General features: G+C 33.4%; 2 protein-coding genes across 4 annotated transcripts; one reads left to right on the forward strand and one right to left on the reverse strand.

The window, feature by feature from the left end:
* The first annotated feature begins 12,676 nt into the window (after positions 1-12,676).
* Positions 12,677-17,858, forward strand: LOC107962783 (4-hydroxy-3-methylbut-2-en-1-yl diphosphate synthase (ferredoxin), chloroplastic). 3 transcript variants are annotated; one of them, XM_016899294.2, is made up of 20 exons: positions 12,677-12,922; positions 13,220-13,458; positions 13,734-13,891; positions 14,113-14,219; positions 14,327-14,427; positions 14,509-14,585; positions 14,777-14,896; positions 14,985-15,215; positions 15,346-15,462; positions 15,556-15,630; positions 15,715-15,792; positions 15,864-15,923; positions 16,008-16,070; positions 16,165-16,309; positions 16,408-16,546; positions 16,691-16,768; positions 16,853-17,012; positions 17,090-17,188; positions 17,299-17,403; positions 17,521-17,858. In XM_016899294.2, exons 2-20 carry the CDS (start codon positions 13,251-13,253, stop codon positions 17,620-17,622), a joined length of 2,223 nt encoding a protein of 740 aa, XP_016754783.2. In that variant the 5' UTR covers positions 12,677-12,922; positions 13,220-13,250; the 3' UTR covers positions 17,623-17,858. The 3 variants fall into 3 exon arrangements, with proteins under 3 accessions (XP_016754783.2, XP_040930988.1, XP_040930989.1); XM_041075054.1 differs by having other exon boundaries at positions 12,694-12,922; positions 15,346-15,480; XM_041075055.1 differs by having other exon boundaries at positions 12,694-12,922; positions 15,346-15,459.
* A 2,753-nt stretch (positions 17,859-20,611) lies between these two features.
* Positions 20,612-21,142, reverse strand: LOC121205090 (skin secretory protein xP2). Its single transcript, XM_041076019.1, has one exon. It carries the CDS (start codon positions 21,140-21,142, stop codon positions 20,612-20,614), a length of 531 nt encoding a protein of 176 aa, XP_040931953.1.
* Positions 21,143-25,468: the final 4,326 nt, after the last annotated feature.

Genomic DNA, 25,468 nt, shown 5'->3' on the forward strand with positions numbered 1-25,468 from the left:
ACCTCTATGGCTGCATGTTCAGACTTTTTACAACGGTGTGAACCCCTCAACAAGGTAATTGATTGATGCAGTTGCTAGTGGAACTTTAAATAATAAAACACCTGAAGAGGCTTACAAATTTATTGAAGAAATGTCACTGAATAACTATCAGTGGCAAATCATGAGAACGAAGCCGATAAAAGCAGCTGGTGTCTTCAACCTTGACGCGATCACTATGCTATCTAACCAAGTAAAACTTTTAAATAAAAAGATTGATGGTTTGTATGGTTCTACTCAGGTACATCCAGTGATGAGGTGTAATTCAAATGAAGGAGGAGCACACAACACAAATTATCCATCCTTCAACCCTAGCACCGATGAGGAACAAGTCCACTATATGGGTAATAATTCTAGACCTCAACATAATCCGTATAGTAACACTTATAATGCAGGTTGGAGGAACCATTCCAATTTCTCGTGAGGTTGTCAAGAAAATCAAATATCACAACATCCTCTAGGTTTTCAACAATCATCTTACCAAAAGAGAAGAAGCCAAACCTTAAAAAGATGCTAACGAAATTCATCTCGATAGTAGAAACACGTTTTCAGAATACTGACACAACACTTAAAAACCAACAAGCATCTCATCAAGGGCTCAAAAATCAAGTAGGCCAACTGGCTAAGATGATATCAGAGAGACCACAAGGTAGCTTGCCAAGTAACACTGAAACAAACCCAAGAGAACAGCTTCATGCGATTACTGTTCGAGATGAAGAAGGGTTAGTTAAACATGAACCAGAACCGAGGCAATAATCTGTGGTAAGGTTGAGATGAATCACATTGAACATAAACCGGTAAGTAGAGACTATACACCTCGAGTGTCATATCCCAACGCAACTAAGAAAGACCACACCAACGAACAATTTGGTAAATTTCTAAAAATTTTGAAAAAGTTGCACATTAACTTACCTTTTGTTGAAGCTCTTTCGCAGATGCCCAACTCAGTTAAATTTCTAAAGGAGCTCTTAGATAATAAATAAAAGTTAGATGATGCGTCGCATGTGGAATTAAACGTAGTTTGCTCAGCCAATCTACAAAATAAGCTACCCAACAAATTGAAAGATTCAGGGATTTTTACGATTCCTTGCTTAATTGGTAGTCTAAATGCTAACAATGCTTTGGCTGATTTAGGGGCAAGCATTAATGTCATGCCCTATAAAATGTTTAAATAGTTAGGTTTTGGGAAACCCAAAAAAACTAGGATGAGCATTCAATTAGTAGATAAAACCATTAGATTTCCTAGGGGTATTGTTGAAGATGTACTCGTAAAAATTGATAAATTCATATTCCTAATTATTTTGTTGTTCTAGGCATGGAAGAGGATAGTGATGTCCCTTTAATTTTAGGATGCCCCTTTTTAGCCACTGCTAGAACTATCATTGATGTTGGTACAGGTGAACTCACACTCCGTATAGGAGAAGATACAATCATGCTCTAAGCTTTTGATTCTGTCCAGACATCGAGTCATGAAGACGAGTCTATAAAACTTGTTAATGTGAGTAACCTTGTTGTTCAACCCTCTTTACAGGAAAAAAACTTTCGAGAAGTACAAATGAGCCTCGTTCTAGTCTATGTGATGACAAAACTATCTATGAAAAGCGAAGGCTACAGATCGAGGAACTAGATGAATGGCGAACATAGGTTAAGGAGAAACCGAAAATACACGATGAATTAAGGCGGTGCCATGACAAACTTAAAGGTGAATCAAATTAACTTAAGGTTGAAGACAAAGTACTATTAGATGAAGCAGACCTTCGTATTGCCATTTCTGAACCTAATGGAGAAATACCTTTTACGGTACTCAACGTTTTTCCATACGTTATAGTCGAGGTAACTCATTCCAAATTCGGCACTTTTAAGGCAAAGAGTACTCATCTAAAACCTTATTTTGATAAGATTGTTAGTAGGGATGGGGAGTTTCAACTCCTCGAACCACCATAACCATGCAAATATGAGGTGAGTCGAGCTTAGACTATAAATAAGCGCTTCTCGGGAGGCAACCAGAGCACTAACACCACTAACCCGTTTATTTTATATATTTTTTGTGTTTTTATACAGAGACAGCGACCCACACGGCCTGGACACACGGTCGTGTCCTTGGCCATGTGGAAACAGGGCTAAAAATTCCCAAGTATCGAGCCACACGGTCATAAACTGGATCCAAACGGCCGTATGAAGCACACGGCAAGTACATATGGGCGTGTTCTAGGCCGTGTGAAAACTGGAACTAAATTTTCAAATTTTAAACAGGTCAGAGAGCTACACGAGCGAACCACACAGCTGTATGTTCAGACACACGGACGTGTGGGAGACCACACGGACATTGGAGAAGCGAACAACGTAGCACAGGGTCGTGTGATACGGCTGTGTGACGAATGGGCATTCTATATTCTCGATTAACACGAGTTAAACTCGAGCCACACGAGTGTGTGGCCCAACACTGGGTCCTAACACGATCGTGCCTCTATTTTAACCCCCAAAAACCTAATTTTTATTTTGTATTCTTCTTCCTTAAACCCTCCCAACCAGCCGCCGTCGCAGCCCCCTTTTCCTCACACCGACCATCTCCTTTCTCTCTCTCCTCGACTGTCGACCGGCCACCACCTCCTCTTTTTATTTCTCTTTCTTTCTTTTCCTTTTCTTCTCTTCTTCCCCTCTCTTCTTCCTTTCCCCTCCCTACTTTCTTTTTCTTTCTCCCTTACCCGCACAGCCACCAGCCGTTTCCCTTACCGTCGACCCCACGTCGTCCGTCCCTCCGACCACCAGCATCCGGTTCTCCTTCCATTTCTTTTTATTTCCATCTATTAATCTATCCCCTATTTTTATTATTTATTTATTTCCCCCTATTATTATTATTGTTTATTTATTTCTTTATCTATTTATTTATTTTTTTAGTTAGTCTTCTTTATTATTACTGTTATTATTCATTATATTTGATTATTATTCTTATTATTAGTCTGTTTGTTTTTATTTTCGTTTTCTGATTCTTTCATTTTTGTTCTTTGTTTTATCCTATATTATTATTTTTAGTATTCATTCAATATTTTCCTATATTTGTTTGATGTTATATTCATTCCATGATTTTTCTTTCTTTTAAGTTTTATTCCTCAAGTGCTATTGTTATATTCATATATATTTTTCAAGTCTTTGCTATGATTAGTGTTAGGACATATTCTTTTTAGGACATTAGTTTTATTTTTACTACTTAGATTCTATTGTTTTTCTTTCTTCGATATATGGTAGAATACTTGGTGTTGTTTTTTATTCTTGTTATTTTCAGGTATACGATGACAAACACACAAGGTAAGAAGACTGCCGTTCCCGCTTAGAAAAAGTGGAAGGGTCTTGGCGCAACCTCCTCGAGCACCTTAACTGAAGCTCGTCATCCTCTGCTTCTATTCTCGTCAGGCCCATAAGACGACTTGTTTTAGCTTTTGCGTGTACGACCGCTAGGTTTGGGCCGATGTATTGACTTGGCCACATTGGAGCAGGTCAAACTAGCTGATGAGGTCCGTGCTTTCATTACCACTGCCCCGTAAGATCGATTCTTTGCGATTATCGAGCCCACTTACTCAGAGCTTATCTTGGAGTTTTGCACTACTTTCCATCTACAGCATATAATGAATACACATGACGAGGCTGGTACTATCACTTTCCGACTTGGTAGCTCAGTGCGACATATGAGCGTCCCTGAGTTTGGCGCAGCTTTGGGCATCTACACCGATGAATTTATAGACAGTTAGTCAGATCCATTATGATGTGAGTCGCTCGAAGGCGACATCTCTTTCTCTGGCTCTACGATACATCTACGCTTTATTAGCTCACACGTTGACTGGCAGGAGAGATAGCACAGGAGTTGTAAACACTACTGATGCATATTTTCTCTGACTCTACGATACATCCATGCCTTATTAGCTTACACGTTGACTGGCAGGAGAGATAGCACAGGAGTTGTAAGCACTACTGACGCATACTATCTTTGGAGCATGGCGACTAGTCACGTCTTTGATTTGGCATACTTCATAGCGCTTACTTTTCACCATTAAATGGACCGCCATAGGAAGGGTCCCATCTATCTTGATCCCTACGTAACTCGTCTCGCTCGATACTTCAGCCTCTTCGACACTCTAGAGATGTCATCGACACTTACACTAGTAGGCCAGATAGTTCCCTAGAGAATTTCTAGTATGATCCACATGAGGATGATAGAGCGACACCGTGGATTCGACCCCCCAGTACAGACTCGTTCACTCTGATGACCAGGATGAGCAGAAGACATTACTGATGATGTCCTTCCCTCTCACGAGGACCCACACCCACCGCCACCATCGAGTCACTGACCTCCTGCTGCCACCGTGACTGATATATCTGAGCGATTCACTCGTTTCAAGCAACAGTGTTTTGCGAGGTTTGACAGCCTCGAGGCAACTCTGCAGTAGATCTGCCAGCACTTCCACATCTCGCCTCCACCACCACCACCTTATGTCGCTGACGCATCTGATGATGAGGACCTCTGAGCCCATTTATTTTTTTCTTTTTCTTTTTTCTTTTTTTTATTTTTTTCTTAAGACTTATGTTTTATATTTTGAACTATGTTTATATTTATGGTTATTATCAAGTAATCCCTCAATTCTCTTCCACAGCTGTGTTTATTTTCTTATTAGTAACTCAGAATCATACCTTTCATTAGCCTTATCTACAACTCTAGCTTTCACTATTCCAAGGATTTCATCCAAAAATTCAGGGCAGTTTCGCTTCTCCCTATCTCTTCTGATATTATGCTTATATATTATTATCTATCTTCGTACATTGAGGACAATGTACATCTTAAGTGTGGGGAGGTTATTTATATGTTTATTAGAAAATCCCTAAATTTTTATCTCGTTCTCAAATAATTTCCTCATACTATTATTAAAGTGAATGCTGATTGATTTATAATTTTTATTAATATGTTTTGAATTTAATCATAGGGAATTATACATTGATTGATTAAACTTTAAAGGCATTAGAGAATCAAGCATGATAAGTGGACTTTTGAGAATTAAAATTGCTACGTTGTTTTTCTGAATTGAGGTATTATCTTGAAGTTTTGAGTTTAAAGGATTGACATCAAATACCTATAATTTTCGTGAGATTTTGAGTCTTTTAGAGCATATATCTTTCTTGCTCACTGATTTTATTGATTATGAGTGTATCAACATTGATTTGTTATTCTAGAACTTGCTTCGATTATGCATGTCAAGACCACACCTTTGATTTGATATACTGAGATGATAAAGGCACTTAGGTTTTAACCCACTTACCCTATAAAAGCCTACCCACACAATTGAACCTTAGTGAACCCCTTTGAGCCTTAACCATTGTTTCTTGATTTCCCATTTAATGCTAACCCACAACTTAACCCTTTTTGATTTGTTGAGAATTTTTCCCTTTTTATTGACTCCCTTTTTTATCGAGATTTGATTTGATTAGTTACCTAACTATATTCATTCATTTCAGTTGCTGAATTATTCCTTATTATGTACTTTCCATACTTGTTATTATTCTTAAAAAAATAGTATATTTATATTCATATTTATATTCATATTATAAATAGTATATTTATATTTATCATGAGATTTAGTGAATTTGATGCTCCTAATCCATTAAATTCATGTTTTATACTTAGGTGAACATAGGAAGGTGAAAAGAGCAAGAAATGGGCCAAAAACGGATAAAATGGGCTTATCTTAGTATTTCACATGGCCTAGGCACTTCCACACGAGTAAACCACATGCCTGTGTGAGGCACACGGGCAGGCCACACGCCCATGTGTCATAGTCATGTCGACTAAAAACCAAATCAGAATTACACACGGCTTGAGCACCTTCACATGGGCGTGGCACACGGCCGTGTCCCTGTCGAGTCAAAGTCTAATTCTACTTGGAAAAGGCTAATTTTGAGGGTTTTGAAGAATTTCAAAGTCTATATAAACACCCTAGAAGAGGATTAAAAATGACACTGAGAGTAGAAGGCAGAAAATACTCAAGGATAGCCATCGGAATCAACTCGGAAGTAGGATCTACTTTAAGATTAAAAATCTCCATTCAATTTCCTAAGAAGTTCTTTGGGTTTCTTTATGTTTTGTTGTTTTCCCAATTTTGAGATGTTTTCCATTATTATGAACTAAACTCCCCAAATACCTAAGGGAGATGAAACCTAAGACGAATCTTATTACTATTTGATTTATATGATAAATACTTGTTCTTATTCTTAATTGTGAGTTTTAATCATTGCTTTAATATTCCAGGATATTAATTCAGGTTTTGATGTGCTTATTTAGTGGAGCAAAAGTCCCTGTTTAAGAGTAGATCTTCCATGATTAAGCGGAGTTGTATGCAATCCTAGAGATAGGACAACATAAATCTGTCGGATTAGAGTCAAATCTAATAAGGGAATCCATAGATCGAGTTAATGCAACAATAAGGATTTAATTAGAAAGAGATTTCGATTAATCAACCTAGAGTCAGTTGTTTTTAGTCTCAAGAGAGATATTAACATAAATCATGGATTTCTATGGATTAAGTCAAGTGAATAAATCGTCTAATTCAGAAATAATAAGTGAAGTCTAGGTGAATTATTCCTTGGGTATTGTCTTCTCCTTCGATTTCTAAACAGTATTTTTCAACTTTTATCTCTGTCGTAATCTTAGTTAATTAGATAATTAGTCTTATTTAAAACATTCCTTTAATTATTAGGCTAAATAATAAAGAGATAGTAATTACTAGTACTTTTAGTCCTTGTAGATACGATATTTCCGGTCTCACCATAACTATACTACTGTTCGATAGGTGTGCTTGCCTTAGTCAAATTTTTAGTTAGTTTAGCGACCATCAATAATAACTTAATATATGAAGTTGCAAACAGTTAGTGATGTTAGCTTATTGTCCAATTTCATTAGTTAATGATATGGATAGCAAAGAGGAGGTTATAAAACAAATATTTGAAATTTAGGAGGTTGACTTCATCATCCATCCTCAAGTCGAAAATGATGTTTATAAAACAAGAACGCCATGTTGGATCAGACTGTGTATCACATATTTTAGGAATGTTCGCGCTTGGTAAGGTTTAAACCCTTGCCCCTTTATATTTGCATCTAAAGGCATATACACTACCACTTAATCAAGTGGTACTATGGCTTCCCTCTAATGACCTATATGATATAGGTTCAAGGTTTAATACTCTACCATAGGTAAATGACCACTATTTCCTTTAGTAGGTGACTATGCACCACATATAGTTTGATTTATCGAGGCACTTCTGCTTTATGAATCCATTGAATCTTCAAGTAGTCTCAGGTATTCAAGTTTTCCATAGAGTTGGGAGACAAAACATTGGGTCGATCCAAAGAAATAGCGACCTGTTGAGGGGTTTGTTAGGTTCAAACCCTTAGGTGCTATATAAAAGGGAGGGGTACAAACCTTACTAAGCACGCGACACACGACCCAATCCAACAAACTACTCCTACTTTGTGAATCCCACATTCGGTTTAAGCTCTCAACAATGTCAGAAGGCCCCCACTAGTTCAATCTAACATTTTATTTGGATTTTTGTTTTCCCGCTAGTTCAATTTCAATAGTTGAAAAAATAATAATAAATCTTTAAGTACTCAAACATGTCTCTTTTAACAAAACATATAAAATTTGCAATAATGGTTCTAGTAGAGAATTAATAAAGTTATGCAACAGTCAAGAAGTTTTTTAGAAGTAAATTTCATCATGTTAGATATGACATGATTACACAATATAAATATAACTTGACATAAAAAAGAACATAAACATAACACAAATACATTATTTATATTTGAATTGGAAGTATGATTTTAACTATTAGCTTACATCTATTTTTTCAAGATCGATAAAGTCATTTTTAGTATAATAAAGACAATTTAATTCTCTCAAACACCTTTATCTATTCTTTCATTTTATGTACCAATCTTTTAGTACAAATTATTGAAAGGCTAAATCTGAAGTCCTTTGAATGAAAACAATATATTTTTCAACCACTACAATAGCATACACAAAAGAAATGTAAACAGTAAGGTCTACAAGTTGGTGGACAAGCCTTTATGCAATCTGTATCCGTGAAGCATTTAGCATTCACCATCGGTACATCATCAAAGGGTAATGGCTCAGACACCGGCAAGCAACTTCATTTATTGGTTTTTAAGTCACAAAGACCGAGATGATCACAGTTCAATTGACACTCCGAGTCATGAGTACATGCTTTCGAGTTTGATACACCTGCAAATTAAACAATAAATTTTCATCATTTATTCGTTTTATTTAATTTTTTTAATTAGATATTGGTGCATATATATATAATATGAATCTAAGACAAATGAGATTTGAATCTCAACAATTGTAGCTTTTTATTTTATCTTGAATCTCAACAATTGTAGCTTCTTATTTTATCTTAAGATCGCAATATCTTTTGTACAACAAAAATCATATGTATATGTATGTAATGATTAAATATCGAAGTAAAGAAATATTATATACACTAACCAAATGCCACGATCAAAACAACGAAAAAAGAAGCAGCACCAAAAGATGTCATTGTTTGAAAGCTATTGAGAGATGAAATTTAGAGTCGATTATATTATGAAAATGAGCTAGTGATGCACAATTTATGAGATTTATTGGACATTTTATAGCTGAATTTGTGGACTCTTTTGAACCTAATATTAAATGATACAATAACTAGTTGATGATATGCTTGCCAATTTTGTAGCACAATAAAAATCTCAAATAGGAAAATAATAAATTTACAATTTAATTTACACATAACTTATGGTATAATAAGGATAAGAAAAAAAGTAAGATAAATAGTTTTACCATATATAATAATTTTTTTTGGAAGTTTCATTATTATAAATTGGGATAAATACCAAAACTATAAATAAATTCTATGATTTAATATGAAATTGTATACATGAACTTTGATTTTGGGTAAATTTATACATGAAATTTTAATTTGATCCAATTCTTGTAAATTATTAACATAATTATTAATATATTGCAAATATAAAATAATTATATTTATCTAATATAAAAAAAATTGATGTATTTATTTTTTAAAATGTGTATGATTTAAATCAAAATTAGTGTTTCAAGTATGCATTTGAACCACAATTAGAGTTTTATGTGTATAATTGCATCAAATTAAAGTTCGTGTATATAATTGCACATTAAATCAAAGTTCATGTATAATTTTTAGATTTATCCCTTATGATAAATTCAATACTTTTACATATATAATATAAGTGCAAATATTGTTTAACCAACTATAATGTAAAATCAAACTAGTACAAAGTACAACAGATGAAGAATCGAAAAGAACTGAACAAAATTTACACATATTATACACACATGATTGAAGAGACATATTTCAATAATTTCTCGTGGAATTAGAATTTGAGTACTCAAAGCGTCCACCATATTAATTTTTTTTTATAATTTACAATAAATTGAAAATAACTTTCTGAACAAAGACAATATATATATTTTTAATTTAAGTAAAATTATTAAGTTAGGATTTATATCTTAGTGAATATATCTTATATCTAAAAAATCATTGATGTTTCATTTTTGGGTAAACTACAAGTAGTCACTTTTGTTTACCTTATGTTATATTTTAGCCGTTTATGTTTGATACGTTTTAGTCACTTACATTATCACGTTGTAATATTCTAGTCACTGAGCCATTAATTTCCATTAACGGTGTAATGGTAAGCTGATGTGGCACATTAAATCATCATTTCAAACAAAAAATTTAGATTTTTTTATATAATTGGTCCCCATATTTTTTCGTTTTAAGCAATTTTATTTTTTCTTTTATGTTCTTTTAAATTTTCTTTTTTTATTTCCCTTTATTTTCTATTCTCTTTTGTTTCTCCCTCTATTTTCCTCCCTTCTCTACTCTTTTTTAACGTAGTTTTTTTATATTTGTCATTTGTTAAAACTAATCCCTATATATTTTTTTGAACAGTTTAATTTTTCTAAGTGAGACAATCTTCTAAACTAGTTTTAATAAATGAAAAACATAGAAAAACTACGTTAAAAGAAATGAAGAAGAGAGGAAAACAGAAGTAGAAGCGAAAGAGAATGAAAAATAAAGAAAAAAAGTTAAAAGAATATAAAAGAAAAAATTAAATTGCTCAAAATGAAAAAAAAATATGGACCAATTATAGAATTTAACCTAAAATTTTCATTTGAAATAATGATTTAACGTGCCACGTCAGCTTACTGTTACACCGTTAACGGTACTTAACGGCTTACGAAGGCCGATTTAAGGGAGCTAGCAGGGACCCCGGCCCCCCTAAAATGTAAAATTTTTATTTAGCCCCTTAAAATTTTTAAAAATTTTTAAATTAGTAAAGGTAAAATTACACTTTGGCCCCTTAAAATTAAAATATTCGATTTAATCCTTTAAAAATTATAAAGATATAGATTATAAAAAATTAAAATTTTATTTAGCCCCCTAAAAATTTATTCTGGCTTCGCCCCTGACGGCTTAGTAACTAAAATGTTACAACACGATAACATAAGTGACTAAAACGTAACGTTTCAAACATAAATGACTAAAATGTAATCTGAAACAAACAAAAGTAACTATTTTGATAGTTTATCCTAATTTTTCTATAAATTAAAAATGTTTAATTAAGATTTTCTTTTATAAGTAGATCTACTTCGCATATGCCCATGAATAATGATTTAATTTTTAGTAATATTTTCCAGAAAAAAAAAAGACGGGTAGAAGCTGAATGCCTTGGATTTTTTTTTTCTATTTTACGGTTTTATTTTTCATTCTTTGAATTTTATGTACTCCTAAAAAAATATTTTATTATGATTTTCATTTTTTTAAAATTTGAGAATTTTTTTCTCTTTTCTTTTTTATTTTTTTAAAATTATTTTATATAATACACTTTTTGTGCCACTCGATATTTTGGTAGCAAGCCACATACATCAGTCAATGGACTACAATTTATATTTTCAATATCCAAAATAATATAAAAAATTATTCAAATACAAAAAAGAAAAAAAAAATAGAGGCATAATATTATTGTCGCAAAGAGAACGGTACTATAAATGCATGGATGATTGAAGGGTCAACTACTATGAGATTCACGTGTTTGGGATCGTGAATTTCGTGGTGGGATGGAACCTACCTGTTTTTTTTCTTTGGGTTTAATTTTGATTTTCATCTCTCTACTTTTTTTTAAAAAAAATTCAAAAATTAAGGAAAAATAATTGTTAAAAACTTGATTAACTTTGTTTAATTTTTATAATATGGGACGAACAAATTTTAACAAATTAAGGTAAAAATGAAATGAAATTTACAACTAGATTTTTTTAATGGTAAATTATACTATTAGTCATTAAATTATGGGTAAGTTTTTGTTTAGGTCACTAAACTATTCAAAAATTTTTATTTAAGACATTAGGTTGTTGAAATTGATACTATATGACTTTTTTTATTAGCGTTATCTGCACTAATGGAAAGCTTTCTTTCCTTTTTTTCTACAATTTAGTTTTTTTCTCAGGAAATAGCTTTGGACGTCAAAAATCTGTAAACTAAAATTCAAATAATTTTTTTTTTCTGATCTCTAATATTGGCTGTCAAATCAATTTGAATATAATGTATGTTCTTTTACTCATTGATGAATACTAATCCACCGTATCGATTATCAAATTATCGCTTGAAGCTCATTAGTTGAACATTTAAAAAAAAATTAACAGTCCAGTAATTTAAATAAAAACTTTTAAATATTTTAGTGACTTAAATAAAAAAAATTAAATAATTTAATGGCTAAATTATAATTTTTTAAGTTAAATAAATAAAACGAAAACATACTGCGTAATTTAAAAAAAGGAAATTTAAGAGTTAAGGCCTTCCTAGATGTGCCAACATGAGAGAGACTCGTGTGAATTAAATAGGTATTGAGAGCCGGAATATCTTTAAACCAACGATAATAGATTCCTAATATAACTAGTTGTCTTGTGCCGTGACCGTGCCATTTGTAACTTTGAAGTTAAGTCCTTCTACTATGTCCTAATTCAAAAGTTGGACTCCTTATATTTGAATGTTTATCTTTTGCTCTTTATTTAGAGTGGATAATTATAAGAGATGGGCAAAACCTTAATAGTAAGGTAACTAGAATTCAAGCCACACCTGGAGTGTTGAACACCCTAACCATCAGGCTAACACATAAAATTTCTCTTTTTTTCTTTTCTTTTCTCTTTAATGTCAAATTTTCAAAATTTTGGGCTAAATAAGGAAATAAATCTAATTCCAAGTACAACTTTCCATGAAAACCAAATTTTACTATAAGATGGAATTCAAGTGATTTTTTTTTCTCTTTTACCCCTTGATTTTAGGTTTTCTTTCATTAAGAAACCTACCCCAGTTATTTTACAAAACCCCAAATGCATAGAAATTTTAACAGTCCAGTAATTAAAATGAAAACTATCAAACAATATAATGTCTATTTTGTAACATTTTGAAGTTAAGTGACCAAAATGTAAATTTACTAATAGTTTAGTGACCTTCAGTGAATTTAACCATTTTATTTTCATGTCCGATAGAATAACCAGATGCTCAAACAATGTTTTTGTCATGTTTCTAATTTTTTTTTTACAGCATAAAATCTTCAGATAACCCACAATTCACTTATTTTTTCTGAAAATCCTTGCGAACAGCTCCCACCCACCAAATTTTCTTCTCCAGACCTTTCCATTAATCTATTTTCAATTCTCTCTTTTAAGTCCAAATCACTGCTTAAGCCTATTTTGGACTTCAATTTTTAAGTTCTCTATAAACAAGAAACCCATCTTCAGCAAAGGTAGCTAGCTGTTTTTCAAGTTAGATTTTTTGCAATTTTTTTGGGTTTATAACTTGCATGCTGTGTTAATGATCACACTAATGACAAAGTTGTAACTTTAATGTTGTCTAGTTGATAAAAAGGATTCTTTTTCTTTTTAGATGAAACCTTTGATTCTTTTGAGCCGAGCAATCTTGTATGTCTTAAAATATTGAATTCGGGGTTAAAAGAAATTTTGGGATAATTTTTGTGTTATTTTTTTTTAGCCATAAAAATTGGGTGGCGGTTTGATTAACTGAGTTTTGTATGTTTGGGCAGTAAAAGGTGAAGGGCTTTGTGCTGTGTGGAAATGGCGAGTGGAGCTGTACCAGCTTCTTTTCCAGGCTTGAAAAGCAAGGACCCAGGCTTAGGATTCGCTAAAAGTACGGATTTTGTGAGGATATGTGATTTGAGAAGGACCAAGACTGGTAGAACAAGAATCTCTGTGATTCGGAATCAGAATCCCAGTCAGGATACTGCTCAACTTCAGCCTGCATCTGAAGGGAGCCCTTTGTTAGGTATAAATACAAAATTCAAAGAAAAGAAAAGAAATTAAATTAAAATTTGATTTGTGAACACTATTTCCTGAATTTTGTGTTGATCTTTACATGAATTGATGTGAAAAAAACTTAGTTGAAAGAGCGGCCTTTTCCCCATGATGAACTATGTTCATTTCTCTTGTGCTATTTAGATATGTTCCAAATGCCAAAATTTAAGTTTCACTTAATAATTAAGCTAAGTACTCAATTCAACTTGGTGTTTTTCTCTGATTAATTAACTGTTTTTATTTTAGTTCCGAGGCAAAAGTATTGTGAATCCATACACAAAACTGTGAGGAGAAAAACTAGGACGGTAATGGTCGGAAATGTGGCTCTTGGTAGCGAGCATCCAATAAGGATTCAAACAATGACTACGACCGACACTAAGGATGTGGCTGGGACAGTTGAACAGGTATCCACTTCTCCCATCTGCGCTTAAACTTTTTTTTTTTTCTTTTCAAATAATGGGGTTTGGGATCTCTTCACAGATTGTCCAGTCATGAGGATTGACAGCGTATATGAATATCTGATGATGTTTGATGTGTAGAATGCGATCTCTTGTTTTCTACCTTATGGTGTCCTGAGGTTTATGAATTAGTCTTATGAAATTAACTACTGCCGTCTTTTTAATAGGTGATGAGAATAGCAGACAAGGGAGCGGATATTGTCCGGATAACTGTTCAAGGGAAGAAAGAGGCAGATGCATGTTTTGAAATAAAAAACTCTCTGGTACAGAAGAAGTAAGTCTGGTTCTTTATAAGAATTATTTGTCACTTGTTGAAGTTTCAGTCTCATATGTTATATGGAAATTATTACCGTCATTGACTTATTATTCGTATTCGTGCAGTTATAATATACCTCTGGTGGCAGATATTCATTTTGCTCCTTCAGTTGCACTAAGAGTTGCCGAGTGCTTCGATAAAATTCGAGTCAACCCTGGAAATTTTGGTAAGTGATTTAATGTACGTTCATTTTGTTTTTAGATTTTGATTTTTGCTATTTTGAATAAAAAAATGTGGTAAATTGCAGCTGATAGACGGGCCCAGTTTGAGCAGATAGAATATACAAATGAGGAGTATCAGAAAGAACTTGAGCATATTGAGGAGGTCAGACCACTCTTCTTTTAGAATTCAATCATGCATCGTCCACTATCTAGTAGATTCTAGTGAAACTTTTAGAAAATAAACCATTTATTCACTGACATCTAATATCGAAGCAGTGAATCTTTATTTTAACATGTATCAGTTTCACTATACATATTGAACCTCCCTCTGCCAACCCCCATGAACTACAACAGGTTTTTACTCCGTTGGTTGAAAAATGTAAGAAGTATGGAAGGGCAATGCGTATTGGGACCAACCATGGGAGTCTTTCTGACCGTATAATGAGCTACTATGGGGATTCTCCTAGGGGAATGGTGAACATTTATCTTATCTCTTACTGCCTGACAGCTTCAAGTGTGTTTTCTCTTCCTATGCCTCCAATTAATTGGTGTTCCTCAACAGGTTGAATCTGCATTCGAGTTTGCTAGGATATGTAGAAAGTTGGAGTACCATAACTTTGTCTTTTCAATGAAAGCGAGCAATCCAGTTGTTATGGTCCAGGCATACCGCCTCCTTGTTGCTGAAATGTACGTTCATGGCTGGGATTATCCATTACACTTGGGAGTCACTGAAGCTGGAGAAGGTGAAGATGGAAGGATGAAATCCGCGATTGGCATTGGGACCCTCCTTCAGGTACCTCCATTAGTATATATATAGCATAATCAATAGAAGCAATTACCATTTAAAGTTTTCATGCTATGGTGATCTTGAAAATGTATTCAACTCTGGCTGATTTGTTGATATTATGATCTTATACTTGCAGGATGGTTTAGGTGACACAATCAGAGTTTCACTCACCGAGCCACCTGAGGAAGAGATAGATCCATGCAGAAGGATGGCTGACCTTGGTATGAAAGCTGCCGAACTGCAGCGAGGGGTGGTAGATTTGACAACTTCAGTTAATTAGACATGATGTTTTTATCACTTTAAATACTCTTATTTTGAGAACCTTTCTCACTTGAAATTCCATCAGGCACCATTTGAGGAAAAGCACAGACATTACTTTGATTTCCAGAGTCGATCTGGTCAATTGCCAAAACAAAAGGAGGTTAGCCATAAATGTCTCGGTAACACCGTGTTAGCTAACCCTGTGCCCTGGACTGTTCTGAATGAGGAATTTATTTCTTTATAGGGCGAAGAGGTGGACTTTAGAGGTGTCCTGCATCGTGATGGCTCGGTTCTTATGTCTGTTTCTCTTGACCAGTTGAAGGTAACATATTCTCACTAGCTTCCTTAATTATGACAGGGAGAATTCCATTAATTCCTTTTCCCCCTCTGCAGGCACCAGAACTCTTATACAAGTCACTTGCAGCAAAGCTGGTCGTAGGCATGCCATTTAAGGTCTACTCTTGATCCATGTACTCTATAAGATTGGCTACGTTATGTGGGCTTTTGTCATGATTGAGTTGCTATATGTTGATGCAGGACTTGGCAACAGTAGACTCAATCATACTGCGGGAGCTTCCACCAGTAGATGACGCTGATGCTGTAAGAATCCGTCTTTTCGTCCTTTCTCTCAGTATCTCTCTAGTCTTCACGAAAATTTGGAAATAACAGACACTATTTATTGTACTATAACCAGCGGCTGGCTCTTAAAAGGTTGATAGACATAAGCATGGGTGTTATTACACCTTTATCGGAACAGCTAACAAAGCCATTGCCTAATGCTATGGCTCTAGTAAACCGTAAGGAACTATCAACTGGAGCTTACAAGCTTTTGCCTGAAGGTGCGTCTGCTTATTTTTATATTGAGTTCTAAACATACAGATGGTTATCCACGTTTATTCTTTTTTGCTCCTATGATATCAATTTATTTACCTTGCAGGTACACGCTTGGTTGTATCTGTACGTGGTGACGAGTCATATGAAGAGCTGGAAATCCTGAAAGACATTGATGCTACAATGCTTCTTCATAATATACCTTTTGATGAAGAAAAGATTGGTCGAGTGCATGCAGCAAGGAGGTAATTTGTTCAATTACTTGACCTGCATATTTGTTAAGATTAGTGCTATTTTGGTTATGCTTGACTTGTTTTAGCCTTTTGTCTTTACTTTTATGGTTTTGCCACACATTGGGTTCCAGATATTTGAACATTATGCTTCCGCAGGTTATTTGAGTATCTATCGGAGAACAGTCTTGATTTCCCTGTAATCCACCATATTCAGTTTCCAAATGGGACTCACAGGTAACTAAAAACCCATAGGGTTTGTTGACTGAGGTACAAGGTATTAATAGTTTTGGTTTATAATGGCTTTTTCTTGACATGCAGGGATGACTTGGTCATTAATGCTGGCACCAATGCTGGAGCCCTTCTGGTGGATGGACTCGGAGATGGTATATTGTTGGAAGCACCAGACCAAGATTTCGATTTCCTCAGAAACACTTCTTTCAACTTACTCCAGGGCTGTAGAATGAGGAATACCAAGACGGTATGGATCTTATCTTTGAGTCGAAAAACATGACAATCTTCAGATCTACATCTAATATATGCGAGTTCTGGTTGTAGGAGTATGTTTCATGCCCATCTTGTGGTAGAACATTGTTTGACCTTCAAGAAATAAGTGCACAAATACGAGAAAAGACGTCACACTTGCCTGGTGTTTCGGTAATATAACTTGTCCTTAGTGATCCAGTCCGACATCGAATAACAGTCGAGTTCGTCATTGATTTGTTTTAAACAGACATTGAATAATGAAAATTCTTTTTCATTGTCAGATTGCAATTATGGGTTGCATCGTTAATGGTCCGGGGGAAATGGCTGATGCAGATTTCGGATATGTTGGTGGTGCTCCAGGAAAAATCGACCTCTATGTAGGCAAGGTACTAGAGCATTTCATGCCTTTCTAATTCATGTCAGCACGGGAAAATAACATGAGCACAAAATGAATGCATGCATGGATTATGAAATATGCTCTGAACTTATGGATTCTCTTTCAGACTGTTGTGAAGCGTGGAATCGCAATGGAGCATGCAACCGATGCTCTGATCCAACTAATAAAAGATCATGGGCGATGGGTAGATCCTCCTGCTGAAGAATAAGTTTAGGAGGTTATAGCCTGTGGATGGAAGAAGCATGGGTCAAGGGGGAATCACATTCCCATCTTCGAACCACATATAGTAAATAATAGCGGTTGAAGATCGTGTGGGCAAAAATGATTGCCTCATTGCAGGCTGCACAAATTCGTATGCAATGTTTTGTAAAACATATAAATGTTTCGAATTGTAGACGTGACTTTGACAGAAAAAAATATATAAAGTATTCTGTGTTACTCCTACATGGAATATAGAAATTTGTTACATGACATGAATAAATAATTTGAAAATTAAAATAATTTAAAAATGAAACAAACAAGGTTTGAAAGAGAGCTGCAATTGCATTGCTTTAAAGCATTTTTTTCACCAACCTCCTCCCTCATCTTCTTTCATTCGGCTGGCCGGCATGCATGGACCTTGGTGCTGGTCATTGGCCCTTCTCCTCCTATCCTCTCCTTTGCTGGGACTTGCTTTCTATTCATTAGCCTTCTATTGTTTTCCGGCATGAGGAAGTCCCTGCTTTCGGAAAAATAGAAGTTCTCTCAGACTCATTGATGACTGACTTTTCTCGAGTTTGTGGTGGTTTGCTACACTTAGCCAAATGGCTTTATGATGCGGGCTGATTCCAGAAATTAGAGAAACAGAGAGAAAAGAGAAGAATGAAGAAGTTCCGTTGTATTTCACTGATAACCAATTCCGTAACCCCTTTACACCCCATCAGCAATTTTTAAGGATCCATAAATGTTTTTTAAAATTAGATTTCTTTTTTTATATTTTTGTTTTTGATTCAGTAATGGGTTCAATTGAAAATCATTTTCTTTTCTTAATGAATTAATCTTATAATAGAATTGAAATTCAGTTACGGTAGCTGTTACTTGCAGCTGTACACAATGGAACACACTATTCACTAACACACTGTTTAAGGGCATGAAATTTATTGTTTTCAATCATGCTAATTCTTTTAGACCGACAAAGTAAATTACGAATTATCGGAATGATACTTTTAAATATAATTGTAATTATTTGAGCTTAATTGTATATGTTCAATTGATTCCTCCGCTAGTTCAACAAAAGCTCGATTTGACTGCATTTGAATCAAAATAAAATTCTATGACTTTGGAAATAATTTAATTGAGTAAAATTAAATTAAGCTTTCGTCAAAATTGTTCAACTAGAGAATTAATTTTAATCAAGTAAAATTAAATTAATCAAATTAATTAAAATTAATATCATATTTTTGGAAATTGATTTTCAAGTCAGACAATTGCCTTAATGAGTAATTGAATTTGAAAATTGAACTTGAGATTGAAAATTGGGCTCAAGAACCCAAAACTGAGATCGAGACCCTAAAATGATCGAACGGGGCTTTTTATGTGAAACCGAGTCGACAGTATAACCGGTGGCAAGACCAGACTAGTTGAGTTGTCATTGGCCCGGACCGAACCAGATTGGGGTGCCGTGAGGGTGTCGCATCTGCGATGGCACCACTGAACACGACGATATCAGCTACAACAATGGTGGTATTCTAGTGGTCGATGAATAGTCCTTCAACGGTTAAGTAGTGGAAGAATCACTCCTATTGAAACTCTACTGAATAATTTGATTTCAAATTAACTATTTTAAAAATAATATTATTTTAATAAACTTATTATTAAATTTAATTTAATACTTGTTTGGTAATATTTATTAATTTAATATTAAAGTGATTATATTAATATTAAATTTAATTTAATATCTATCTCATGCATGAATAATCTATTAATTTAATAGATTTAATATTAAATTTAATGTAGATTCATCTTGATAAGTATTATATTAATTTAATATCATTTCGTAAAAACAGTCTATTCCTGTAAATTTTTTAAAAATCAACCTATTTTGGTAATTATTTTAATTTTTTTTGGCATTTTTGTGTAAATTAATCATTTTTAAGTACAGTAACGTATAACAGAACTAAAATTCAGTTAGGCTAGTTGTTACTTAAAACTGTACACAATGGAACGCACCATTTCACTAAGAACAACTTACTCCCTTCAATCCACATCGTTTTATTATACTAAGAAAACAACTAAAACACAAAAACTCCCCGTTTCGGTAACGGTAAAAACGACCCATAACATTTTATTAATCTACAGGCTCCATTAGTTTCAACAGAAACAACAATGCCATCATTCTCGGATTTGACACACAAGCTCCTGGAGTTTCGATTTGGTGTTTGGTGCCCTGATGTAACTTGTGTTCTGATTTTCATGTTTTTACCTGTGTTTTTCTAACAGTAAGTTCAGGTAAAATGTTTTCTCTGCTATTACCTGACTTTCAGTCATGCAATAGTACCCTATTTTTAAGATGGATTTTGTTTTTACTAAAACAAACAGTAAAACTTTATATATATTAATGAATCTTCTATTAAGAGGAAAAAGAGAGAGAGGGAGCTGTAATTTAATGAACAAAAGAAGGAAAGCTGCAATTTGGAAGACAAATTCTTCATTGGAACCATCCCCTCGTTGATGGGAAAGACACGTTAAAGTCTTTCAATCATGTGCAAGGGGGGCCACGAGCAAATAACTTTAGCCCCTCCTAGTCCTCGCTCACACATTATAGACGAAAGTATTATGTATGATTCAAGCAAAAGATTAACATGAGACAGTTGTCATAAACAAAAGTTTAACTTTCTCATGCTAAAAGAAAGTTGAAAAACAATTGAAAAATAAGTTGAAATAATGATAGCCTAATATCCCAACCCAGAACTCGGAATTATAGGAATGGAAAATTTCAATCAAATAAAAGAAATGAGAAATGAATTCCATAAATGTATTATAAAATTAAACATGGTTGACTAATACTTATTATAGTGCAGAGTAAACTGCTGACTACAACAATTCTATCTCATGCAGAAATAGTCTGAATAAGTAGTAGCAAATTTGATTTTTTGAATATAACCTTTCTGATCTTGTTTGTTTTAATATGTATAATCACGAACTTATCTTATTCTTCTTCAGAGAAGTTCTGCCCTGGCGGCGTATCCATACTGAGATCTCCTGATGTTATCTCGTCTCTTCTTGTAAATCAATCCACCGACGACAACCAAGCACGCTGCTATCAACACCCCCACAACGATTCCCGCCTTTTTTCCTGCGCTCATTCCTCCGCCACCACTGGCGTTCTTCACGTCCGGATTAACGTTGTTGTGGCGGATATTTCTGCCAGGAGAAGGAGACCTCGCTTGTGCCGGATCTGATGGAGACGGCGCCGGAGTGGAATTAAATGGTGCTGGCGCGGGCGAGTGTGTACCAGGTGAAGGGGCTGGCGCGGGCGAGTGTGTACCGGGTGAAGGGGCTGGCGCGGGCGAGTGTGTACCGGGTGAAGGGGCTGGCGCGGGCGAGTGTATACCGGGTGAAGGGGCTGGCGCGGGCGAGTGTGTACCGGGTGAAGGGGCTGGGGCTGGCGAGGGCTGGGCCAAAATGGCAGCGAAGGTGAGTTGAAGAAATAGGAGGAATGCAATGGTAAGAAATTCAAGTTTTGCCATTAGAGTAGATGTAAGAAAAAATGCAGTTGAAAAAAGAGGAAAAAGTTCGAAGAAGAAAAACAGAGGAAGGTTCAAAAAGAAAGGCTATGGAAGAAGGAATTTATAAGGTAGTTAACACGGGATACATCTAGGGAGAAAAATATTAATTTATTAAAATTGTTACTTTTATTTATATTTGAAATATTATATTTTAATTATTTACGTTATTATTATGTTATAAAATGATCATTCTATCGTGAAAATTTGTTACATCTCAAACGACAGTATGATGTAGCAGTTAAAATGGATTTTAAATGCTCAACTGGGATGAGAAAACTTAATTTTTTTATGAAAATAGAATACAAAATTTTACCTTAAAACTCAATTTTCTCCAATTAAAAAAAAAAGCAACAATTGAAGTTTTTTTGTTACTATAGAGAAGAGAAGAGCAGAACTATAGAAAATAAAAAGAAAAAGAAGAAATAGATGCACCAACCTCTATACATACTTGCTATTGTGGTTGCCCACAATACACAAATAAACAAAAATGAAGTATATCTTTTCTTTTTGTTACATATGTAGAAAAACATGAAAAGACAGAACCATCTTTTTAGATTCAGAATTTCTACATAAAACCCTAACTTCAAACTCTTTCACCATTAGGTCCCAAACATTCACTTTCTATTCAATTCTTTCAATAAAATCAGCATATAAACAATTTAAAGCTCTAATTCCATGCTAAATCATCATATACTTCCAGCACATATTCATAGAAACTTTCAATTTCTTTCATAGAATCAAAAACTAATGAATTCAACAAGTGGACCTAGTTGTAAAAGTTACAAAAACACAAAAAATTCAAGAAATAATCAAGAATTGAACTTACTTGCAGTAAAAATATGAAAAAAGCTTAAGAAAACCCTTCTATGGTGTTTTTGCTGATGAGAATGCAGAAAAATAAAGAGAAATCTAGATAATTCCAATTTAGTCCTAGCTTTACTAAGTAAATTTTACAATATTCCAATTTTGCCTTTAATTCATCAATTTTCCTGCTGATTTCATGCCCCTTGCCGTCCAGCCCAAATAGACCTTGGGTCTATTTGCCTTTTAAACCTTTTTTCTTTTATCATTTAAACTATTTAATCATTTCTCATAATTTTACATTTGTTATAATTTAGTCCTTTTTATTCAATTAACTATCGGAACTTTAAAATTTCTTAACGAAACTTTAATACTAACTTATTAACACTCCGTAAATATTTATAAAAAATATTTATGGCTCTGTTTAAAATTTTCAAAGTCTCGATACCTCGTTTCTGATTCTAATTTTTTAATATTTATTTCTAGTACACTATTCGCTATTTCAAAAATTTTCCTAACTTCACATTTAACTTATATTCACTAAATTAATAATATTTTCTACTCATTTGTCGGATTTAGTGATCTCGAATCACTGTTCCGACACCACTAAAAATTTAGGCTATTACAGTTGATACAAAGTATAATAAGGGAGGAAGACAATGTGGAATGAGGAGAACAATGTGATGTAGTGAAAGTCGGTTCACCTGTAGAGGCCAAGAGCTGAAACCAGGACAAAAGGACAGGTTGGTTGAAAAGATAAATGCTCAAAGTAACTCTAAGGTATAAAAAGGGTTGATCCCTTGCCCATAGTTTTTCAATGTATTTATAGGAAAAAACACCCTTGTCCACTAGTATGATATTGGCTCGATAAGTATTTAATCTCATTAAACGTGTAATGAATAATTATGGGCACGTATTTTGAGATTTTATTAGTATGAGGTAATTAAGCCTAAATATATTCCATATTGTCTTGAAACTGTATTCACATTAGGATAACGTTCTCCTATGAACATGGGTGGTAGGTTCCCCTTGAAGTGGGTCGGATGGTTGTATACAAAGGATTAATGTAGAGTCAACGATGCCTTTTGGGCTTGACACGTGTCTTTCTGGCGGAGGGGCATAACAATAACCCCCTAGTCGAGCAAGAGGTCATAAAGTGACCTCTCACAATACATATTCCAAGAGTCTCTTAAAGGCTTATCTAGTCGGAGAGGATGAGGTGCCATTGGACAATTGTCATAGACGTAATGTTCTTCTAGGGAGTAGTGCCCCGTTTCAGTGATGTCAAAAACGATGGTTTTGGAACCCCATTTACCGATGATTGAGTCTATAAGTTTTAATACTTAAATTATTAGTCTATTATATTGTTATACAAAAACTTGATTTGGTAATCAGATTGATTAGAAAATTGATTATAGTATAGATCCTGAATCGTAAAGGTGGTAGAAGTGACCATTATAGATTTCTTTTTCTTATGACAATACGTTGATCGATTAGAGACTAAAATGATAATTCATCCATTTATATATATAATGGTCGGGCGGGTGTTGGCATTACTTATAATGATGTTAATCTCAATTAATAATTAGATTAGACATATATATACCGTATCATAGTAGATGGAAAGAGGCAGATCATCTTCTTTCCTTTATCCTTTCCATCACTGTTTTTCCTCTTTGTTGAGCAAGGAAAATCAGTCAAGCTTTGTACTCTTGCATGGTAAGCTAAATTGAGACTGTTGTGCATGAATGTTGTGTTTTTGAGATTGTTTTGTTTCAATCTAGCTAGCAGAGGTATTCATTTCTAAAACTGTTAAAAATTTCATGAGATTACCATTGTTGAATGCTTGAAAATGTTGTGTTAATTAATTATATTAGATGTGAGGTTATGAGAAAGAATCAGGACTAAAGGGTTTTACATAGACCAAAATAAAAACGGAGTAATTTACCCTTTAAAGTTTGAGCATTCTAATTTTTTTTATATTTTAAATTATTTTACATGTTAAACTTTTTGATCACATGCCACTTTTCCAACTATCCATGTCATCATTAACTAATGAAATTGGACAATAACTAACGCCACTAACTGTTTCCAACTTCATATATTAAGTTATTATAAAACTTATTTAGATTTTAAATTAATAATGAGGAGCATTCCTATAATGAATTAAAAATAAATTAATTTTAAATCTGGTAAACTTTTAAAATAATTATTTTTATTTATTTTACAATACATTTTAGCAATTTATGGTTGAAATATTACATTATCGCGTTCTAACATTTTAGTCACTATGCCATTAATTGCCGTTAACGATATAACAGTAAATTGGCGTGAAACGTTAAATCATCATTTCTAGCAAAAAAATTTAGGTTAATTTATACAATAGGTCCCCATATTTTTTCGTTTTAAGCAATTTTTTTTATGTTCTTTTAACTTTTCTTTTTTTTTTCTTTTTTTTTCATTCTCTTTTGCTTCTCCCTCTATTTTCCTCTCCTCTATTTGTTTTAATGTAGTTTTTCTATATTTGTCATTTGTTAAAACTAATCCTTATACTTTTATTTTTCTAAACAATTTAATTTTTTTGAGTGAGGCAAGCTTGCGGACTAGTTTTAACAAATAGAAAACATAAATAAATAAAAATTACGTTAAAAGAAATGAAAAAGGGAGGAAAACAGAGGGATAAGCAAAAGAGAATGAAAAAAAAAGAAAGTTAAAAGAACATAAAAGAAATTAAATTTCTCAAAATGAAAAAAAAAATAGGGACCAATTTTAGAATTTAACATAAGATTTTCATTTAAAATGATGATTTATCGTGCCATGCCAGTTAACAGCTCAGTGAGTAAAATGTTACAGCACGATAACGTAAGTGACTAAAACATAACATTTCAAACATAAATGACTAAAATGTAACAGAAGGTAAACAAAAGTAACTATTTTAGTAGTTTACCCAAAAATGAAACATCAATGATTTTTTGGATATAAGATGTATTCACTATGTTATAAATCCTAACTTAATGATTTGAATTAAATTTAAAAAAATTATTGTCTTTGTTTAGAAAATTATTTTCAATTTATTGTAAATTATAAAAAAATATTAATATGGTGGATGCTTTGAGTACATAGATTCGAGTTTCATAATAAATTATTGAAATATGTCTTCAATTGTACCATGTGTATATAACAAGTGTAAATTTCATTTAGTTCTTTTCGATTCTTCATCTATTATGCTTTGTACTAGTTTGATTTTACATTATAGTTGGTTAAACATACATTTGTACTTGTATTATATTTGTGAAAGTATTGCATTTATTATAAGAGATAAATCTAAAAATTATATATGAACTTTGATTTAATGTGCATTAATATACATGAACTTTAATTTGGTGCAATTATACACGTGAAACTCTAATTGTGGTTCAAATGTACACTTGAAACTTTAATTTTGATTTAAATCATACACATTTTTAAAAATAAATACATCAATTA

This window comes from Gossypium hirsutum, chromosome A08 (assembly GCF_007990345.1).
Source record: "Gossypium hirsutum isolate 1008001.06 chromosome A08, Gossypium_hirsutum_v2.1, whole genome shotgun sequence".
In the NCBI taxonomy this organism is placed as follows: Eukaryota; Viridiplantae; Streptophyta; class Magnoliopsida; order Malvales; family Malvaceae; genus Gossypium; species Gossypium hirsutum.

Excerpts from the sequence above, each read along its gene's own strand:
- LOC107962783 (XM_041075054.1), top strand. The coding sequence starts at position 13,251 with ATGGCGAGTGGAGCTGTACCAGCTTCTTTTCCAGGCTTGAAAAGCAAG. Across the intron at positions 15,631-15,714 it reads AATTGCCAAAACAAAAGGAG|GGCGAAGAGGTGGACTTTAG; the intron begins GTTAGCCATAAA and ends ATTTCTTTATAG. Across the intron at positions 16,310-16,407 it reads TTACAAGCTTTTGCCTGAAG|GTACACGCTTGGTTGTATCT; the intron begins GTGCGTCTGCTT and ends TTTACCTTGCAG.
- LOC121205090 (XM_041076019.1), bottom strand. The coding sequence starts at position 21,142 with ATGGCAAAACTTGAATTTCTTACCATTGCATTCCTCCTATTTCTTCAA.